The 19,039-nt window shown below is 47.3% G+C and overlaps 1 protein-coding gene across 2 annotated transcripts in view; it reads left to right on the top strand.

Moving 5' to 3' along the window:
- GLB1 (galactosidase beta 1) overlaps nt 1–19,039 on the top strand; it is an 83,160-nt gene that overhangs the window by 62,949 nt on the left and 1,172 nt on the right. For both annotated transcript variants that reach the window (XM_045798300.2, XM_087870064.1), the window contains exon 15: nt 725–979. In XM_045798300.2, coding sequence (XP_045654256.1) covers nt 725–979 — 255 coding nt within the window. The remainder of the gene's footprint in view (nt 1–724; nt 980–19,039) is intronic.

Genomic DNA, 19,039 nt, shown 5'->3' on the forward strand with positions numbered 1-19,039 from the left:
AGCCCGGTACACAGCTGCCTGGTTCATGTTCATTGAATTACTAAGTGAGCAGTTGAGGCTTGGCACTGAGAGTTGTCCTGGGACGGATTTGGGATCTCACGGGGAATGGAGAAGTTCGCCACGTAAAAGGCAGGGAAGAGGAAGCTAGGTGAGCCGTGAGCATAGGCTTCGATGCAGGGGCCGGTGCCGCGGACACCCCGGCCTGCTGACCCCACTGGACAAATAGAGCAACTGTTCACCATCATCATCCTTCCCTTTCTATCCTTTCACAGCTATCCGAGTACCCTCATTTATGCTGACTCACTGAGTCCCACGGGGGGTGAACGGGCTCAGGCATGATCATCCCATGAGTGCTGGTGAGGGGCTCAATGCCAAGGCTTGCTCCTGGTTATATGAAGGGGCAGAGTCTGTCCGCCCAACCCCCTTCACAGTGGCTAAATGTTCTTCTGCATTCCGGACTCCATTCATTCTCCCATGCCTCCAATTCCATCATCCCTTCCATTCAGCAATGACTCTGAAACAAACACTGAAGATTGGGGGCATGGGGTCAAAAGCTGTGGCCTCAAGCTAGATGTCACTTTGATGTACACACAGTTTGAGTCTCACTTACTGTTACTGTTTCATATCCTAGTTTGCTCTCCCCAAGAATTCAGGGCGGGGACACAGAGACACTTGAAGCCTTTAGCTTCCCACCCCAGCTCATTGCTCTGTTTCTCCTTTGCAGGGTCTTATTTCTAACCTGACCCTTGGTTCCAGTATCCTCACGGACTGGATGATCTTCCCACTGGACACTGAGAATGCGGTGCGCAAACACCTAGGAGGCTGGGATGGCCATAACAATGGCCGCCATGATAAGCCCTTGGACCACAGCTCATCAAATTACAAACTGCCGGCCTTTTATATGGGGAACTTCTCTATTCCCAGTGGAATCCCAGACTTGCCCCAGGACACCTTTATCCAGTTTCCTGGGTGGACCAAGGTATGTATCTTCATGGAAAGTGTTTTAATTCAAGCCTCAAATATCTGCTTTTCAGCTTCTGATAAAGAATCAAAAAGAGCTGCTAATGAGATGCTGTGTGGCAGTTGGGGAGTGGAGAGCTCTCCGTGTTAGTTTATCCATTCCTCAGTAGTGGACCTAGGCCAATCTTCAGAGACTCAGTGGCCAGCTTGAATGTGTGCCATCTGCCCCATTTTCACTGACTGACAAATTCCTTGAGCAAATGATGGCTTTCCTGCTTCCTGTAAGAAAAACTATAGCTCCTTTGGATACTGCTTATGAGGGACACTTTCTCTTGAAGAAAATTTAGTCCAGGCAAAGGGGTGAATCAGTGGGAGAACTTGTTTTCTTTTGTGCATGCCTACCTCTGTACCCCCACAGCACCCCACCAGCCTTATACCCTGGGGCTGTCCACCACTGTCTCCATGATCTTCAGCTCTTCCTTTGCCATTTTACTGCCTGGTCACCCTCCCCCCCACCTTTATTCTTTGAAGATGTTCACATATCTTCCTTCACCATTGTCTTCTTTACTTCAGTCCTATTTTCATCCTGGGTGACCTTACCATGACTCAGTTATTCATTCAACAAGTATTTTTCAGTGGCCACTATGTGCCCAAGCTTTGCGCCAGGTGCTAAGGATACAACGATGAACGCTAAGGATACAACAACTTGCCCTCATGGAACTTAATGCTAGTTGCGGAGACAGACCCAAATCATATAATTATCCAAATTAAATGGCGAGACTGCAGCTGCAATGAGTGCTAAGAAGAAATATAGGCGTTGATAATAATTGGGGCATTTGAACTTGTCAGGAATGTCAGTGAAGCCTTCCCTGTGGGAGTGGTGCTTGACAGAGATATGAAAGATAAGAAGGAATTAATGTGGCAAAAGGGAGAGGGAAACATGTTCCAGGCAGAGGAGATACCATGTGCAAAGGCCATGTGGTCAGAGGGGAAATGAGGAGCATGAGGAACTGGTAAAGGACCCAAATACAGGGTTTGGGTGTGGAGTGTGGTTCAGAGAGAAGACTAGAAAGTGGGCAGAGATGAGATTGGAATAAGCCAATTAAAGTTTTGTCTTTGTGTTGAGAGCCTTGGAAGCAGGAGGGTACCATGACATGATTGTGATGGGAGAAACCTCTCTGACCCCAGGGTGTAGAGAGGGCTGGGTGAGGGCACCTGTGGATTTGGGAAAGCTATCTTGGTGACTGGACTGTAGTCTCAGTGAGAGACTAGGATGCTGGTAGCCAAGGTGGAGATGATATCAACTATCTGAGAGATGTGTGAAGTTAAATCAATGAGATGTAATCATGGATTGGATATTGGGGTTTATTTATTTATGTATTTTAAAGATTTTATTTATTTGACAGAGCGAGAGAGCACAAGCAGGGGGAACAGCAGAGGGAGAGGGAGAAGCAGGCTCCCCACTAAGCAGGGAGCCCAATTTGGGGCTCGATCCCAGGTCCCTGGGATCATGACCTGAGCCAAAGGCAGATTCTTAACCGTCTGAGCCACCCAGGCGCCCCTAGATATTGGGGTTTAAAGAGAAGGACATATCCTGGATGACTCTTAGGTCCCAGGCTGGTACCTGGGCAGATGGTACCATTTATTGAAAGAAGAAATTTCAGAAGAAAACATGGGCTAGGAGGGGGAGATCATGAGTTAGATTTGGACAGATTGAATTTGAGAGCCCTTTGAGTACAGCTGAGAGAAGATACTGGAGGAGGGCTGTGGGATCTGTGGAGGGAGAAGTCAGAGGAGGGGTCTGGGCTGGGAATATATGTCTCAGATCATCTGTGTGTGGATGGTCATTGAAGACATGGGATAGAGGAGATCCTCTAAGGAGAAAGGAGGCAGAAGGAAGGAAAGAGGCACGAACATGGCAGGCAGAGAGTGATTTGCACTGCAGAGGGGATGGGTGAGAGGAAGATAGAAGCTCTTACACTGGATTTAGCATAAGGAGCTCGCTGGGACCGTCAGGAAGCGCAGGCCAGGGGAGCAGAGTGTCCGCAGGCTGCACTGCATGCTACTGAGGACGGCGAGGCAAGGAAACTTGTGAACATAAACTTGGATACTTGAATATGAACATTCTTTTTGAGAATTTTGACTCTGAAGGGGAAGAGGCGGAAAGTAGGTAAATAGCTGGAAGAGAAGAGGGTAAAAGATGCACATAACATCTGTTTAAGAAATGCCCTTTTGGAGTGTGTAGGTGTCTCAGTCAGTTAAGCATCCGACTCTTGATTTTGGCTCAGGTCATGATCTCAAGGTCATGAGATTGAGCCCCATGTCAGGCTCTGCACTGAATGTGGAGTCTGCTTAAGAATCTCTCTCTCTCCCTCTCCCCCCCATGTCCTCTCTGTCTCTCAAAAAAATAACCTCATAGATTATTTAGAAATGTGTTATTTAATTTTCATATATTTGTGGGGTTTTTTTCAGCATCTTATTTTTATTGATTTCTAATTTAATTCCTCTATAAAACTCCTCTAGAAGAAGGAAGAAAGTCTTTATGACCTTTAATTAGGCAAAGACTTTTTAGATTTGAACACCTAAAGTATGGTCCTTAAAGGAAAAAGTGATAAATTGGATTTCATCAAAATTAAAAATGTTTGCTTTTCAAATGAAATCATCAAGAAAATGAAAATCCAAGCCACAGACTGGGAGACAATATTTTCAAATCATATGTCTAGCAAAGGATTTGTTTCTAGAATACATCAAGAATTCTTACAACTCAATCATAGGAAGATAAACAACCCAATCAAAAACTGTGCAAGTTTCACCAAAGGAGATAAACAAATGGTGATGAGTACATGCATTATGCTCTCAACATCATTAATCGTTGGAAAAGTACAAATCCAAACCACAGTGAAGTACTACTTGACACCCACTAGAATGGCTGTACTAATAAAACGTGGACAATAACAAACGTTGGCAAGGATGTGGAGAAATGAGAACCTTCCTACATCACTTGTGGGAACGTAAAATGGTACAAAACTTTGGAACACAGTTTGGAGGTTTTTTCAAAGGTTAAGCACAGAATTACCATAGGACTGAGGAGTTCCACTCCTAGGCGTATACCTGAGAGAAATGAAAACTTACGTCTACCCAAAGACTTATACACAAATATTCAGAGCAGCATAATTCATAATAACCCCAAACTGGATATAATTCAAATGTCCATCAACTGATGAGTGGGTAAAAAAAATGTGGTATACCCATGCAAAGGAATAGTGTTCCATAGTAAAAAGGAGCAGACTACTGATACAAGCTATGATGTGGATGAATCTGAAAAACATGCTAAGTAAAAGAAGCCAGACATAAAAGACCACGTGTTGTCGGATTCCATTTGTATGGACTGTTCAGAGAAGGCGAATCTATAGAGACAAAAAGTAGGTTGATTGTTGTCTGGGGCCAATGGTGGGAATGGAGAGTGATTGTAAGTAGACAGGGGGTTTCTTTTTGGGATGATGGAAATGTTCCAAAATTAAATCGTGGTGATGGTTCCACAGTCTTTTTAATTTATTGAAACTTGTTTCATGACCGACCATATGGTATTATCTTGGTGAACATACCTCCAGAATGTTCAGCTGTGATATCTTCTCTCTTGCTATGTGTTTCTATCCCCGAAACTCTCATGTCTCCCCAGCCTGCTCTTGGATCTTATTGATGACCTGAAACTCTCCACCATTAAGGCCACAGTTCTTCCCTATCCGGCCCAGACATCACCACTATTCTTTTTTAAGCTGTCAGTGGCCCCCTTGACCTTCCACTGTGTCTCCTTGTTCATCCTCTATTTTGAGTGGGTCCACCCTTGGCCTTTGCTTCTTCACCAGTGACTGAGCACTGCCAGGGGGCCTCTCCAGTATGCTCATCAGCACCCGGATCCTCACACTCTCTCCTGGGGCTCTGGAGTCCCCCAACTTACCCAGCAGTCTTTGGTCTCTTCCCCCTTCCCCAGCTGGTCTTTCTAACCTTCACCTCTCCCCTAAGCCACCGTACTCCTCCCCCACCCACTCACCCTCCTTGACTGCTATCAAGTGTAACTCCTTTGTTCCCTCAGCTTCCTGTCAGACTTATCTCTGCCTCTACCCTTACTTCCTGCCCAGTGGCCCTAAGAGGAAGTCTAAGCTCTGAATCCCCTCCCCACCTTCTTCCTCCAGGCCAGGATCCTGCTCTCATGCCTCCTGTCCTGAATTTTGTCAGCCTTTCAGTCTTCTCTGCCAACTTCCAGGTTGCAGCCAAGAAGTGACATCTGGGGTCTCTAAGACCCCAAAACAAAGTAAAACCCTCTCTGGATCTTCCCACTTTAGCCAGCGGGCTTGTTCTTCTTCCCTTGTGTCCTCCTTTCCTCCCCTCCTTCCTTGTCCCCTTTTCCCTCTTGGTGTCCTGCTGTGTCAAGTATCTCCTTTGTTCATGCTTTTTCACTCCCTCACACTGCCCACTCGGCCGTCACACAGTCATCTGTCAAGACCAGCCTTTCTCCTCAAAGACCCTTCATCCAGGAAAGGCCTGGCCCCGCCCTCCCTTGAGCCCCCTCTGTGCCCCACCCAGACTCCTCACACTTCAGCTGGCACCTCGGTTTCACCCGCTGGGTCATAAGCTTCAGAAGGGGCATTTTTTAAAAGCTTCTCCACCATCCTGCTCATCTCCTGGGACCCGATTGCTCTGTAAATGCTCTCAGGTGGAAGAGTGCCCAGGTGGCTGTGTTGCTAAGCTCCCCCACCCCCCACCCCCTGGGCACCTACCCCCGCCCCAGGGGCGGGGGGGGGGGCGGGGAAGAAAGCAGGTGGGAGGTGTGGAGGCCCTCGGGCAGCCCTGTTGGTGATGAGGGGCTTTGCATGGTGCTGTGGCTACAGGGCCAAGGCTGCCGAGAAGACAAACCATTGCTCACCAGGTGGTATCAGTTTCTTGCTTTAAGAGAGAGAACTTTTAGGGGATGCGAAGCAGAAAGAGAAGCTATGCGTGACAGGAAGGAGGAGAAGAGTGGCGTGGCTCGGGTGGAAGCAGACCTGACAGACAGACGGCCCTTCACCAGAGGCAGAGGGAGTTTTGTCAGGGAGGGAATTTGAAGTGAGAGAACGGTAGATGCAAAGGTGCAGACGTGGAAAAGCATGAGGCTTCACCTTGCCCAGGTCATCAAGGTGTCGCACCCGAGGGTGCCTGGCCCAGGCGTGGTGCTCAACACTTCAGAGACACGGCCTCTGTAATCACCAGAAGAGCACGTGTAGTGCGATACCCTGTCGTTACCTCTCGTTTGCAGGGGAGCAGCTCGAGAGAGCTGAGGGACTTGCGTGAGGAGCAGAAGTAGGTGGTAGCCCAGCTCCCTGAGCCCCAAGTCTGTCCGACTTGCAGGCCACTCGGCAAGGCGGGCCGCAGCGTACAGGGCCTGGAAGGCCAGTGAGGAGCCGTGCTAAGGATGGAGACAGGGCTCCTCACTAATGTTGCCTATCCGATGGATGGGCCGCACCTGCACGTTTGGAAGGTCCATAGACACGTGATATTTACAAATGTGCCAGAAGGTTTAGAACCCCAAAAGCCCATGGAATGTATATGTCCCCTCAAACACTAGTACACCAATGGCCACAGCAGCATTACCCAAAATTCTCCAAAATTAACCAGAAGGTGGAAAAGCTCGAATGTCCGTCCACTGATGAATGAATAAACAAAATGTTTATTATATATGTAATAATGGAAAATTATTTGGCAGTAAAAAGAAATGAGGTAGTCATATATGTTACAACATGGATGAAGCTTGAAAGCATGTTAAATGAAAGGAACCAATCACAAACCATACATGTGGAAGGTTCCATTTATATGAAATGTCCAGAATAGGCAAATCTACAGACAGAAAAATCAGTGGTTGTGTAGAGCAGGGAAAGGGGGTGTTGGAAGGGGGAGTGGGGAGTGAATACTAAAGGGTGCAGGGTTTCTGTTTGGAGTGATGAAAATAATCTAAAATGGATTGCGGTGATGGTTGCATCGCTCTGCAGTGTTCTCACAGCCACTGGGTTGTACATTTGAGATGAGTATGGGGTGTGAAGTACAGCTCAGTAAAGCAGACAAGAAGACCCATCCACCGGATTTGTGGACCTGGGTCACATGGGTCCGAAGGTCAGAGGACATACACGTAAGACAGTGCAAACTGTTTTCTGTTATTTTCTTTCTTTCTTTTTTTAAGATTTTATTCATTTATTAGAGAGAGAGAGAGAGAACAAGAGCAGGGAGGAGGGGCAGAGGGAGAGGGAGAAGCAGATTCCTCGCTGAGCAGGGAACCCAATGACACAGGGCTTGATCCCAGGACCCTGGGATCATGACCTGAGCCGAAGGCAGATGCTTAACGACTGAGCCACCCAAGCACCCCTCTGTTCTCTGTTATTTTCTGGTGAACAGTGGTCCCTCTTACTGAGGACAGTCCCAGCCAGCTCCCAAGGTTCTGAGTGACCATCAGATGCAGAACAAACAGAAGCCATCCCTCCACAGAGCACCGAGTTCTGACTTTTGGGAGAATGAACACTTTGGCAGATGTGGGGGTGGGGGTAGGGGTGGACCGAATGACACCTGAAGCTGGAGCCATTCCGAAGACCCTGCCTCTGGACACACCAACCCTCCGCCACCCTCCTCCGTCAGGGAGGCCCTGTCCCAGCCTCTGGGCTTGTGCTCTTCAGTTAATATAAAGAAACTGCCTTGATTTAGTGAACAAAGTCACTGATAAGGGTGATTCACGAGATTTAAAAAAATCATTTCTGATTAGGATGTGGCTTTCTTTCTTTTTTTTTTTTTTAAAGATTTTTATTTATTTATTTGACAGAGAGAGAGACAGCCAGCGAGAGAGGGAACACAAGCAGGGGGAGTGGGAGAGGAAGAAGCAGGCTTCCCAGTGGAGGAGCCTGATGTGGGGCTCGATCCCAGAACTCCGGGATCATGCCCTGAGCCGAAGGCAGACGCTTAACGACTGAGCCACCCAGGTGCCCCAGGATGCGGCTTTCTGGTTAAATGCCCAACCATCAGACTGGGATTACAGTGGGAAGTGGTCAGGTATGTTTTACTCTTTCTAGGAGACACAGGCCAGCATTTTGTCTGCACAGAACTCTTCTCTGACCACGAGCTCCTAAGGCAGGCGGCGGTGTGCTGGCTGTGTCGTGAGCGCCTTACCTCAAGTGTCCTGTTGTGCCCGCGCAGTGGATTTGTGCTTTTTATCTCCCCTCGTACACTGTGCCCGAGTCCCGTGTCAGCACCCACCGCAGGCATATGAGCGTGGTAGGTGTGGGTGCGGCACAGAGCATGTCCCACTTCCCTCAACCAGAATTATGCTTTGAAAGCTAAGAATCAAAATAGAATACTGACTAAAAGTAATTTTATTTTTTAAAGCAAGTATTCCCTCTTTCAAGATGTAGAAAATCATGAAATAAAAGGATTTCTAACAAAGGGCTGACAGGGCACCTGGGTGGCTCAGTTGGTTAAACTCAGGTCCTGATCTGGGATCGAGCCCGGCCTCAGGCTCCCTGCTCAGGGAGGAATCTGCATCTCCCTCTCCCTCTGCTCCTCCCCACGCCGCCCGGCTCATGCTTATGCACGCTCTCTCTTAAATAAATAAAATCTTTTTTTAAAAAGGGGCTGACAAAAATCCCTTCATATGTGTAAATTATTTCTGCATCTTGCTTTTGAAATTTCTAATGCCCTTATCATTTGGTCTTCCTGGTGCCAGTGGGGCCTGGTCACTAGAAACACCAAGTGATCAAGTGATTGGACCTTTCAGCTCCACCCCCCAACCTCCGGCTTCTTGGGCTAGGGATTGGGGGCAGGAGATGGAGCTCTGTAAAAACTCTAGAGCTTCTTGGGTGAGTGAACACATCCAGGTCCTGGAAAGTACACCTGGAGAGGGCAAACGTAAGTAAAATCTTTTCCTGCGTTCTGGGCACCATTCAGGCAAATTATTGAACCTGAGGAGGTTATGGGAACCCCCAATTTGTAGGTGGTAGCTCAGAAGTATGGGTCAGAGCCCTTTTAACTTGTGAGATCTGACCCCAGCTCTAGGTAGGTGATGTCATAATTGAATTGTTGGACACGCGTCTGGTGTCCAGAGAATTGGAGAATTGGTTGGTGTCACAGAAAACATCCTAGAAGGAGCCGGGAAGGGAGTGATAGAAAGTGCAGTTGGAAAGGTGGTTTCATGGACTCATGTATCAAGGAATTTGGATATTACCTTGAGACCTTTGTAGAACTAGGGGCAATTTTAAGCATCAAAGTGATATGATCAAATATGGCAACAGTGTGTAGAAAGTACCAGAAACCACGAAGTACTTGATGACTGGTATTCAGCATGTGAGCAGGAAGGCAAGGGCACTGCTACTGGGGAAGACATCATAATTAAATGCTGTAATTTCAGATAGTGGTAACAATTAGGAAGAAATCAAATGTGACGATGCGATCTAAAGTAAGGTATAAGGGTGAAGATTTTGCTATCTTATATGGCATAATAGTTATCTATTGCCGTGTAACAAATTTTACCCAAAAATTTAGTGGCTTCAAACTATGATAAGCATTTATTAAGCTCACTGTTTTTGTGGGTCTGGAATTTGGGATCAGCTTGACCTGGTGGGTTTGGATCAGGGTCTTTCATGAAGTTATAGTCAAGCTGTCAGCCAGGGCTACATCTGAAGGCTTGACTGGCTCAGGAGGACCCACTTCCAGGGTGGCTTGCTTCCATGGCTGTCAGGTTGGGGCTGGCTCTTGGCAGGAGGCCTCAGTTCTTCCCCACATAGGCCTCTCCGTAGGTTGCTTGAGTGTCCTCATGACATGGTGACTGGCTTTCCCCAGAGGGAGCGATCCAAGAAAGGGAGAGCCAGGCCAAAATGAGCCTTGGAAGTCACATAGCCTTCATCACATCTGGTTAGTTAATAGAGAGTCATTGAGTCCAGTCCCTGTTCTTGGGATAGGATTAGATTCTGCCTTTTGAAAGGAGAAGTGTTAAGAACATATGGACGGATTTTGAAGCCACCACATAAGGAGTAGTCAAGGGTGCCTCTAGGAGAAGGTGGCCATTGAGACCTGAAGGATGAGACCAAGTCATCCATGTGAGGAGCCAGAGGAGGAACATTCCGGAACCAGGGAACAGCAAGTGCGAAGGCCTAGAGCGAAAGATCCTGTGAGCAAGGGGTAGAGTGTGGGAGATGAGGGGTTGGCTCAGGAGGTGGAGATTTTAGGTTCCCCTCACTCCCGTGGTGGCATTAAGCAGAAAGTCAAAGAGCTGACTGGCTTGAAAAGCTCACTTCTCAGTGGAAATGGATTATAGGAGGCTGAGGCTTGATGCAGGAATTCATGATGGGAAGCTAGTAAAGCAATCCTACAAGAAACCGTGGGCTTGGGTGCTGGTGAAGAAAAGTGCAAGATTCATACTGAAAAGAAAAGGCAGGGTCTGCTGAAGGATCCTGTATGGTGTTCAAGAGAAAGTAGTCAAGGAGGATGCCAGAGTTTGGGGCCTGTGTAATGGGAAGGGTGGGTGTGGTTAGCTTCTGAGGTGTGAAGGCTGGAGCAGGTCAGGTGAGGTGCTGGTGGGGATCAGAAGCTCTGTTTTAGACATGTTCAACCTCAAGTACTTATTAATCATCTAATCTCCAAGAGGAAGTGGCCATGAAGTCTGGAACATAGCAAAAATAAATACATAAGTAAAGCCACATTCAGTGCAATGAAATAATGTTCTCTATGTTGTCAGACCTAATAGCTATCCTATAGAAGACCTATGGGTCTTGAGTCTGTACATAAAAGTCTGCACAAATCAGGAGGTGGGCTGCAATGCAAGTTAAAGGTATATATTCAGGGGCATCTGGGTGGCTCAGTCGGTTAAGCATCAGAATCTTGATTTTGGCTCAGGTCATCATCCAGGGTCATGAGATCAAGCCCTGCACTGGGCACAGAGTATGCTTGAGATTCTCTCTTTCCCTCTACCTCTCCTGCCTCCCTCCCCCTGCCCCCCACCCAGCTCACGCTCTCTCTAAATAAATAAATAATTAATTAAATACAATCTTTAAAAAAAAAAAAAAAGCTATCCATTCATATATTCAGTGCTTGTAATGGGAATGCAAAGGTGGGGTACCCATCCCAGGTTTGGAGCTGTTGGGAGAGGACTCAGTCAGTAGAACTAACTTCCAAGCGGGGTGCCATGGGGAGGAATTACCCTCTGCCCCCACACTCGTCTGAAGCTGTTCTTGCAACGCCACCTGTTGACACGTCCCCCAGATATTTCTCAGGCCTTGTCTTACTTGACGTCTTGGCAAGTAACGTCTGACATGAGTAACCACCCCCTCCCTGGAAACTCTTCCCCTGACTTCCGTGAGAAATTCCTCCAGGGTCTCCTTCCCCTCTTTCTTCCTTCCCAGGCTTCTCTTTCAGCTCCTATGCTTCAGTCCTCAGGACTTGGTCCTGAGTCCCCTTCTAACACTTCCAAGGGATGTCATCCTCACAGATGTGCCAGAATACCCCAATTCCCAGCTCCAACTCAGCATTTGTGAGGACCCAGAGAACCACATCCAGCCACCAGTGTTGAGCCTGCCACTGGAGCTCTCACAGGCACCTCCAACCTGCTACATATAAAACAGACCTCTTCCTCCTCATTAGCCCTGACATCTGCTCCTCTGCTGGAGAAGGGGTCCAGGGAGAAAGAATGAAGCTGGGACTTCAGTGTAGTGGGGGTGTGCGGGGGGAGGGTCCCACCGTGGGAAATTACACTAGCAGCTGCATTTATTGAGCGCTTACTGCATGTCACTGGGCTGAGAGCTCACGTGTGTCCTTCCACTTAGTCATTTATAACAACCCTGAGAGGGGCACAAATACCACTAGGCAGCCCTGACAGGATCTGGTGACTGATTAGTAAAAGAGGAACTGAATACTAGAAAATGACTCTACTGTTTTTAAATTGGGTTTATAAACATCATTTCCTTTACTGAAAAGTAGCATGCTAATGCACCTCGATGTGTATCAGTTAGCTTTTGCCGTATAACAAACCATCAGACCGTAGCGGTTTAAAGTAACAACAATTCAGCTCGTCATTTTGAGTATTGGCAAACTGCGCCCTTCTTCTGCTCTTCTCAGCCGGGCATGCCCTGGTCAGCGAGGGGGCTGTGCTCCCGGGTGTTCGCTGTCTGTCCACTGAGGTGACAGAGGAGATCGGGCCATGTCTCTCTCATCATCCAGTAAGCTCTCCCGGACTCGTTCATGTGGTGACCGGCAGTGTTCAGAGGAGGAATGCCAATGTACAAGGCTTCTTAAGGCCCAGGTCAGAAATCACAAGTCACTTCTCCATGTTCTTTGGTCAGAGCAAGGCGCTAAACCAGCCAGATTCTGCCTCTTGATAGGGGGAGCTGCGGAGAACTGGGGCCATTTCTGCAACCTGCCACAAGTCTTAGCCTTGTTGACCCTACTTTCATTCTGAATCTGAAATGCTTTTTATATTTTATGGGCCTGATTTACAGTTATTTTTACCCCCTACAAAGTCTACTATTTCCATCTAATTCATTGTTTCCTAGTCACAAGTCCTGTGAGCTTGGAAACTAGAGAATCAAACTTCTTTCCACCAATATATATTAATTTGGCACCAAAACGGGGCGCCTGGCTGGCTTAGTCCATAGAGCATGCAACTTTTGATCTCAGGGTTATGAGTTCAAGCCCCACATTAGGGCATAGAGCTTACTTTAGAAAAAATAAATAAAATTTAAAAATGCTTCAAAAATTTAGTAACAATTTTGTGAGAATTATGTGTAAACAGGAATAAAGAGGCTCTGAGTTGAAGGGAGGGGGGGTCTCCTGCAATTATGAGTGCATGGTATCTTGTAACAAATACACAGCAGTTTTCACTGAGCAGTTTGTAGCTTTGCTGCAGATTCACAAGGCGGCATGATGCCCGTTGTTAGGTGGGGTGCTCTTGAACAGGTCAAGCAGTGCTGGAACTTTGGGGGCTGAGAAAGAAAGGAATTTATGTGTGGTGTTTGAAAAAAAGAAAGAAGTGATTCATCTTTTATGCTAATATTTTATGTTTTCATGGCTTTAATTCTAGTTGCGTCTGTCATAAAATACAGGGAGGTCACAGAGTTATTTATTGCCCCAAGACCAAGGAGGAAGCAGGGAGTGTGTTTCGCACCAGCCGCAGACCCTTTTGGGTCTAAAGGAAGCAGAGAATTCATTGCCTCCCAGGCACTGCTGTGCAGTGAGATCTCTTTACCATCGCATCTAAGCAAGCCCCTCACTATTTTACCTTTTTAAAAAAAAAAAATTCTTTTTCTTTTCTTTCTCCCAAATTAACATCAAAATACTCATTAATTGTGTGGGGGGAGAACCTTTTAACCTTGAGAATTGAACCTTGGTCTGTTCCACTTGAAGTCCTCCAACTGTCTCCATGACTTCTCTCAGCGTTTGACAGAGTCAGCGTTCAACCAGACTTTGTTGGGGTTTTTTTTTATGATAATTTTTTATTATGTTATGTTAGTCACCATACAGTACATCCCAAGTTTCTGATGTAAAGTTCCATGATTCATTACTTGCGTATAACACCCAGTGCACCATGCAATATGTGCCCTCCTTACTACCCATCACCAGCCTATCCCAATCCCCCACCCCCCTCCCCTCTGAAACCCTCAGTTTGTTTCCCAGAGTCCACAGTCTCTCATGGTTCATTCCCCCTTCTGATTACCCCCCTTTCTTTATCCCTTTCTTCTCCTACCTATCTTCCTAGTTCTTATGTTCCATAGATGACTGAAACCATATGATAATTGTCTTTCTCTGCTTGACTTACTTCACTTAGCATTATCTCCTCCAGTGCCGTCCATGTTGCAGCAAATGTTAAGAACTCGTTCTTTCTGATAGCTGAGTAATATTCCCTTGTATATATGGACCACAGCTTCTTAATCCAGTAATCTGTTGAAGGGCATCTCGGCTCCTTTCACAATTTGACTTTGTTGTTTTTGAAGGAACACTGCCGCACATTTGAAAATTTTGAAATTGTGACTTAAAACAGCATTGAAATTTTTGCTTTAAGTTCTTAGGAGAGGATTGTGCTTATCTAGAGAATTTAAAACAGACAGACACACATTTGTCTGATTAACAAAGAAGCAGGTCACACATTTCCCGGAACCTAATGTTTATTGAAACTATTATCACCTTGGTGATAATAGCAGAGTGGGGAGTCTGCCAGAGGTCAAGCCATGGTCAGAGAAAGTCAGACTTTGTCATGGAACTGTTTTAGCTGGGACAGCCCCATGAAACCCCAGAAGCCATTGGTATTCACTCCAGAAAAGCTGGGAGTTAAGAGTGAGTCTACTTCTACTAACATGTGCATACTTTCCTCTTGCCCCCAATAATTTCAGCATAACTTTTTAAAGAGAAGCAATAATCAGAGTGTGTATATGTTTTTTTAAATTTTTGTTTATTTATTTTTTTGAGGTAATTTCAATGATTCATTGGTTGTGTATAACACCCAGTGCACCATGCAATACGTGCCCTCCCCACTACCCATCACCAGCCTATCCCATTCCCCCACCCCCCTCCCCTCTGAAGCCCTCAGTTTGTTTCCCAGAGTCCATAGTCTCTCATGCTTCATTCCCTCTTCTGATTACCCCCCCTTTCTTTATCCCTTTCTTCTCCTACCCATCTTCCTAGTTCTTATGTTCCATAGATGAGAGAAATCATATGATAGTTGTCTTTCTCTGCTTGACTTATTTCACTTAGCATTATCTCCTCCAGTGCCGTCCATGTTGCAGCAAATGTTGAGAACTCGTTCTTTCTGATAGCTGAGTAATATTCCATTGTCTATATGGACCACAGCTTCTTTTTTTTTTTTTTTTAAGATTTATTTATTTATTTGACAGAGATAGAGACAGCCAGCGAGAGAGGGAACACAAGCAGGGGGAGTGGGAGAGAAAGAAGCAGGCTCTCAGCGGAGGAGCCTGATGTGGGACTCCATCCCAGAACGCCGGGATCACGCCCTGAGCCGAAGGCAGATGCTTAACGACTGAGCCACCCAGGCGCCCCTGGACCACAGCTTCTTAATCCAGTCATCTGTTGAAGGGCATCTTGGCTCCTTCCACGGTTTAGCTATTGTGAACAATGCTGCTATGAACATTGGGGTGCATATGGCCCTTGTCTTCACTACGTCTGTATCTTTGGGGTAAATACCCAGTAGTGCAATTGCTGGATCATAGGGTAGCTATATTTTTAACTTTTTTTTTTTAAAGATTTTATTTATTTATTTGACAGAGAGAGACAGCCAGCGAGAGAGGGAACACAAGCAGGGGGAGTGGGAGAGGAAGAAGCAGGCTTCCAGCGGAAGAGCCTGATGTGGGGCTCGATCCCAGAACTCCAGGATCACACCCTGAGCCGAAGGCAGACGCTTAACGACTGAGCCACCCAGGCGCCCCTATATTTTTAACTTTTTAAGGGACCTCCACAATGTTTTCCAGAGTGGCTGTACCAACTTGCATTCCCACCAACAATGTAGGAGGGATCCCCTTTCTCCACATCCTCTCCAATAATTGTTGTTTCTTGCCTTGTCAATTTTTGCCATTCTATCTGGCGTAAGGTGGTATCTTAGTGTGGTTTTGATTTGAATTTCCCTGATGGCTAATGATTTTGAACATTTTTAGTGTGTATATTTTTAAGTAGAATTTTTTTAATTTGACTTTTTCTTTTTTAAGATGTTATTTATTTATTTGACAGAGAGAGAGAGAGCACAAGCAGCAGGGAGGGGCAGAGGGAGAAGCAGGCTTCCCGCTGAGCAGGGAGCCTGATTTGGGCTGGATCCCAGGACCCTGGGATCATGACCTGAGCCGAAGGCAGATGCTTAAACAACTGAACCACCTAGGCGCCCCTAAAATTTGAGTCTTTTAAAGTAATTTTTTACAACTAAAAAATCACAGCGCTAATCAAGGAGCAATGCAGTATTTTATTTTTCTTCCAGTGAACAAGATTCTCTAAAACTGTTAAGCTGGGAGCAGAGGAGCCTGGAGTGTTCTTTCCGTAGGACTTCATGTCACCCCTTCTTAGAATGTGTTCTCAGGCAGAATTATCAGCCAGTCTTCCCTAATGGGTGTGGCTACATATATACCGAGTATCATTCTGCTGAGCGCTGAGAGTCTCACTGTGAGCAAGATGGACCAAGTTTCTTCCTTCATAGAGTCTGTGCTGGAAATAGCTGATAAGCCAGTAATCCCACAAATTATACAAATACCAAACAATGACAATGACTAGAAGAAAAAGAGCAGGAGGGGGTAGTGTGTGACGTGGACGGGAAGGCCCAGGATTGAGGATGACCACAGGTCCTGTCCCTGAGGTGCTGGTGGGGCTGAGATCTCTGTGTCAGGAGGCTTGGGATCTGGGAGACCAGCTCTTCAGGCAGCGGGAACAGTTACTAGCGGGAATAGTTACTGCCGGGAGGGAGGCAAGCTTGGTGTGTCCAGCTGACAGGGAAAAGTCCAGGGGGGATCTGAGTGGGCAGGTGGGGGGAGTGGCGCAGACCAGGCTGGGAGGACGCAGGCACCGAGTCGTCGTTGGCCCTTGGGGAGGAGGTCGGAGGCAAGGGCACACAAATCATCTGATTTTCATTCTGGAGCTGGGCACAGTTCATGAAGGGAGGCGGGGGACCTGTGAGGAAGCTGCAGGAGCCTGAGACAGCATCGATTGTGACTTTCTCTAGAAGACGGCTGTGCGGGCGGAGGGAAGCGGAGACATTGTGGTCTGACGATGAAATGCCAGGTTTCTCACCATTCCGCCACTGTGCTAGCCGTGTGGCTGTTTAGGTTTAAATATGAATTAATGAAGAGCAAAAATTCAGTTCCTCCTTGCAGTAGCCACATTTCGAGCCCTCAGTAGCCATTGCCAAGTGCATGTGGCTAATGTGTGGGGCAGTGTGGCACATGCTGTCATTGCAGGGAGCTCTGTTCAACGGGGGGGCTTCAGAGCGTGGGCCTATGACCCATTCTTTCCAAATTCCTTGTTTGTTCTTTCCAAATGCTTTATTCCTGTCCTGGAAGGGCAATTAGGCCACCTTAAACTTCATTTAATGCCCATTCTGTTAGGAGCTGAGAGTGGAGGGACATTTTGTCCTGAAGAAGTTCATGGCTTTCTAGAATTAACCAAGGCCATGGAAGGTATACCCCTGGGTTCAGGGAAAGTTAGAGGGGATATGCAAGGCACTGATCCCCACGTATTGCAGAGTCATCTGGGTGGGCCAGGAGGCAGAGTTCGTATGGGAGTGGAAGGCCCACAATGGGCCACGGTGATCGTTTGGGGGAGAAAAGAATACCTGGACTAGATCATGCTGTGTCCAGAATTAAGGAAGCAGTTAGGAGAAAAATCCTATCAACTTTGATCAGCAACTAGGATCGGCAGTTTAAGGTCATGTCTGTCTGTCACAGTGCAGTCTGTGGAGATATGAGTGAGTGAGATATGAGGAGTGAGACCTCACACAAATGTGGGATGAGCCAGAAAAGTGAAAGTTGGAGAGGGGCCAGGGAGTCAAAAGCAGACACACCAAGATCCCTGCCAAGCTGGTCAAGCCGGCCCCTGGGGCTCTCAGAAGCAAGTCTAGCTGCCAGAGTAGTACTTTGGGGAACTCACAGGGAGGTCTTTGGGACTGGTGCCTGGTGAGGCTACTGCACAATTGGTCTGCAGGGCAGCATTTAGGAAGACGAGCCCAACATGGAGCAGAGGACCGAGGACAGGCTGAACCTGCAGGTGCCCCTGGTTCTGTCAGCCCTGTGTCTGAGATAACCCCCCCCCCCAAGAGCAATGACCTCAGCTTCCCTTCCCCTTGCCCAGTCTCTAACAGGGTCCTCTTTCAACCAACTTGAACCCAGAACCCTCTGGCGAAGGGGATTCAGGGAAACGGTTCCCAGCTTTCCAGAAGGACATGACCGGTTCAGCACAAGGGAAGTGAGGGACAGTCCCTTGTATCCTCATGAAAGGGAATTTCAGGCAAGAGAAGGGATCAGACCTCCACACTGTCTACCTCGTCACTGGGTCGGAGTGGGCTCGGCTTTTGTCAGGACATACTGTGAAGCCCGTGTGTTGCTCATAGCCCTCCCGCCGCTCTCCCTCTGAACCTGTCTCCCCCTCGGCCTCAAAGTAAAGTGCTGCTCTGCTCTACAACTGCAAAAACAAGGCACTGGCAGATCTTCAACTGATAAGAGCCCAGTAGAGCTGTCATTGCCTATGCCTGGTAGGAAGGATTGAGGTAGCATATCCCGCGGTAAAAACAAGAGTAAAATAGTTCTGAGAACTGTGAAACTGTCATCCTTTCTCTAAATGACTTAATTCAACAGACAGATGGTTTTCAATCACTGGCCTCCTTTGTAGGCATGTGAGCACCAAGATCTTTCTCATGTTAGTGTGGGGAGCGCTGCCGCTCCCTGGGCTCTGCCCCCAGCGCCAGCCACGCGATGACCGCCAGACCGCGCCGCTTCCTCCCGCTGTGCCCAGTCACCAGCGTGTGCTGAGGTCCGGTAGCCAGGAAGTAGCAGGACTACGATTGGAACCCAGGGAGGAAATTCAGACGGAGTGAGGATAAAGGGGACACCTGGAGGCTGAAAAATACCCCAAGTGAGCAGCTGAGTCATGAAGCTGGCAGGGGTCAGGGCTCAGCAGGTGACTCCATGGCTGAGCCTCCTCCGGGGCGGCCCCAGGATATGGGCCACTGTGGATAGCAATTTCTTTTCTTTTCTTTTCTTTTTTTTTTTACTATTTATTTATTTATTTTTATTGTATTATGTCAGTCACCATACAGTACATCCCTAGTTTTCTTTACTTCTCCCTCGTCCCCTTCTCCCTTTATCCTCCCTTCCTTCATCTCCCGTGTATTCATTCTCTCTCTTTCATGTGTATGATCTCCCCTCAACCCCCCTGCCTTTCTTTGTAATAGAATGTTCCACTTATTCAGCCACCTGTTAAGTCCTCCCCTGTGAGCAAACCCTAGCCCCTGCAGGGGGGCTGTGTAGACACACCCAAACGTGGTCCCTATTCATTAGGCGTTTCTCTCCTCTCAGTTTTATAGGGGAAGGAGCTT

Source organism: Ursus americanus, chromosome 20 (genome assembly GCF_024610735.1).
Source record: "Ursus americanus isolate L20-20 chromosome 20, mUrsAme1.1.p, whole genome shotgun sequence".
Taxonomy (NCBI): Eukaryota; Metazoa; Chordata; class Mammalia; order Carnivora; family Ursidae; genus Ursus; species Ursus americanus.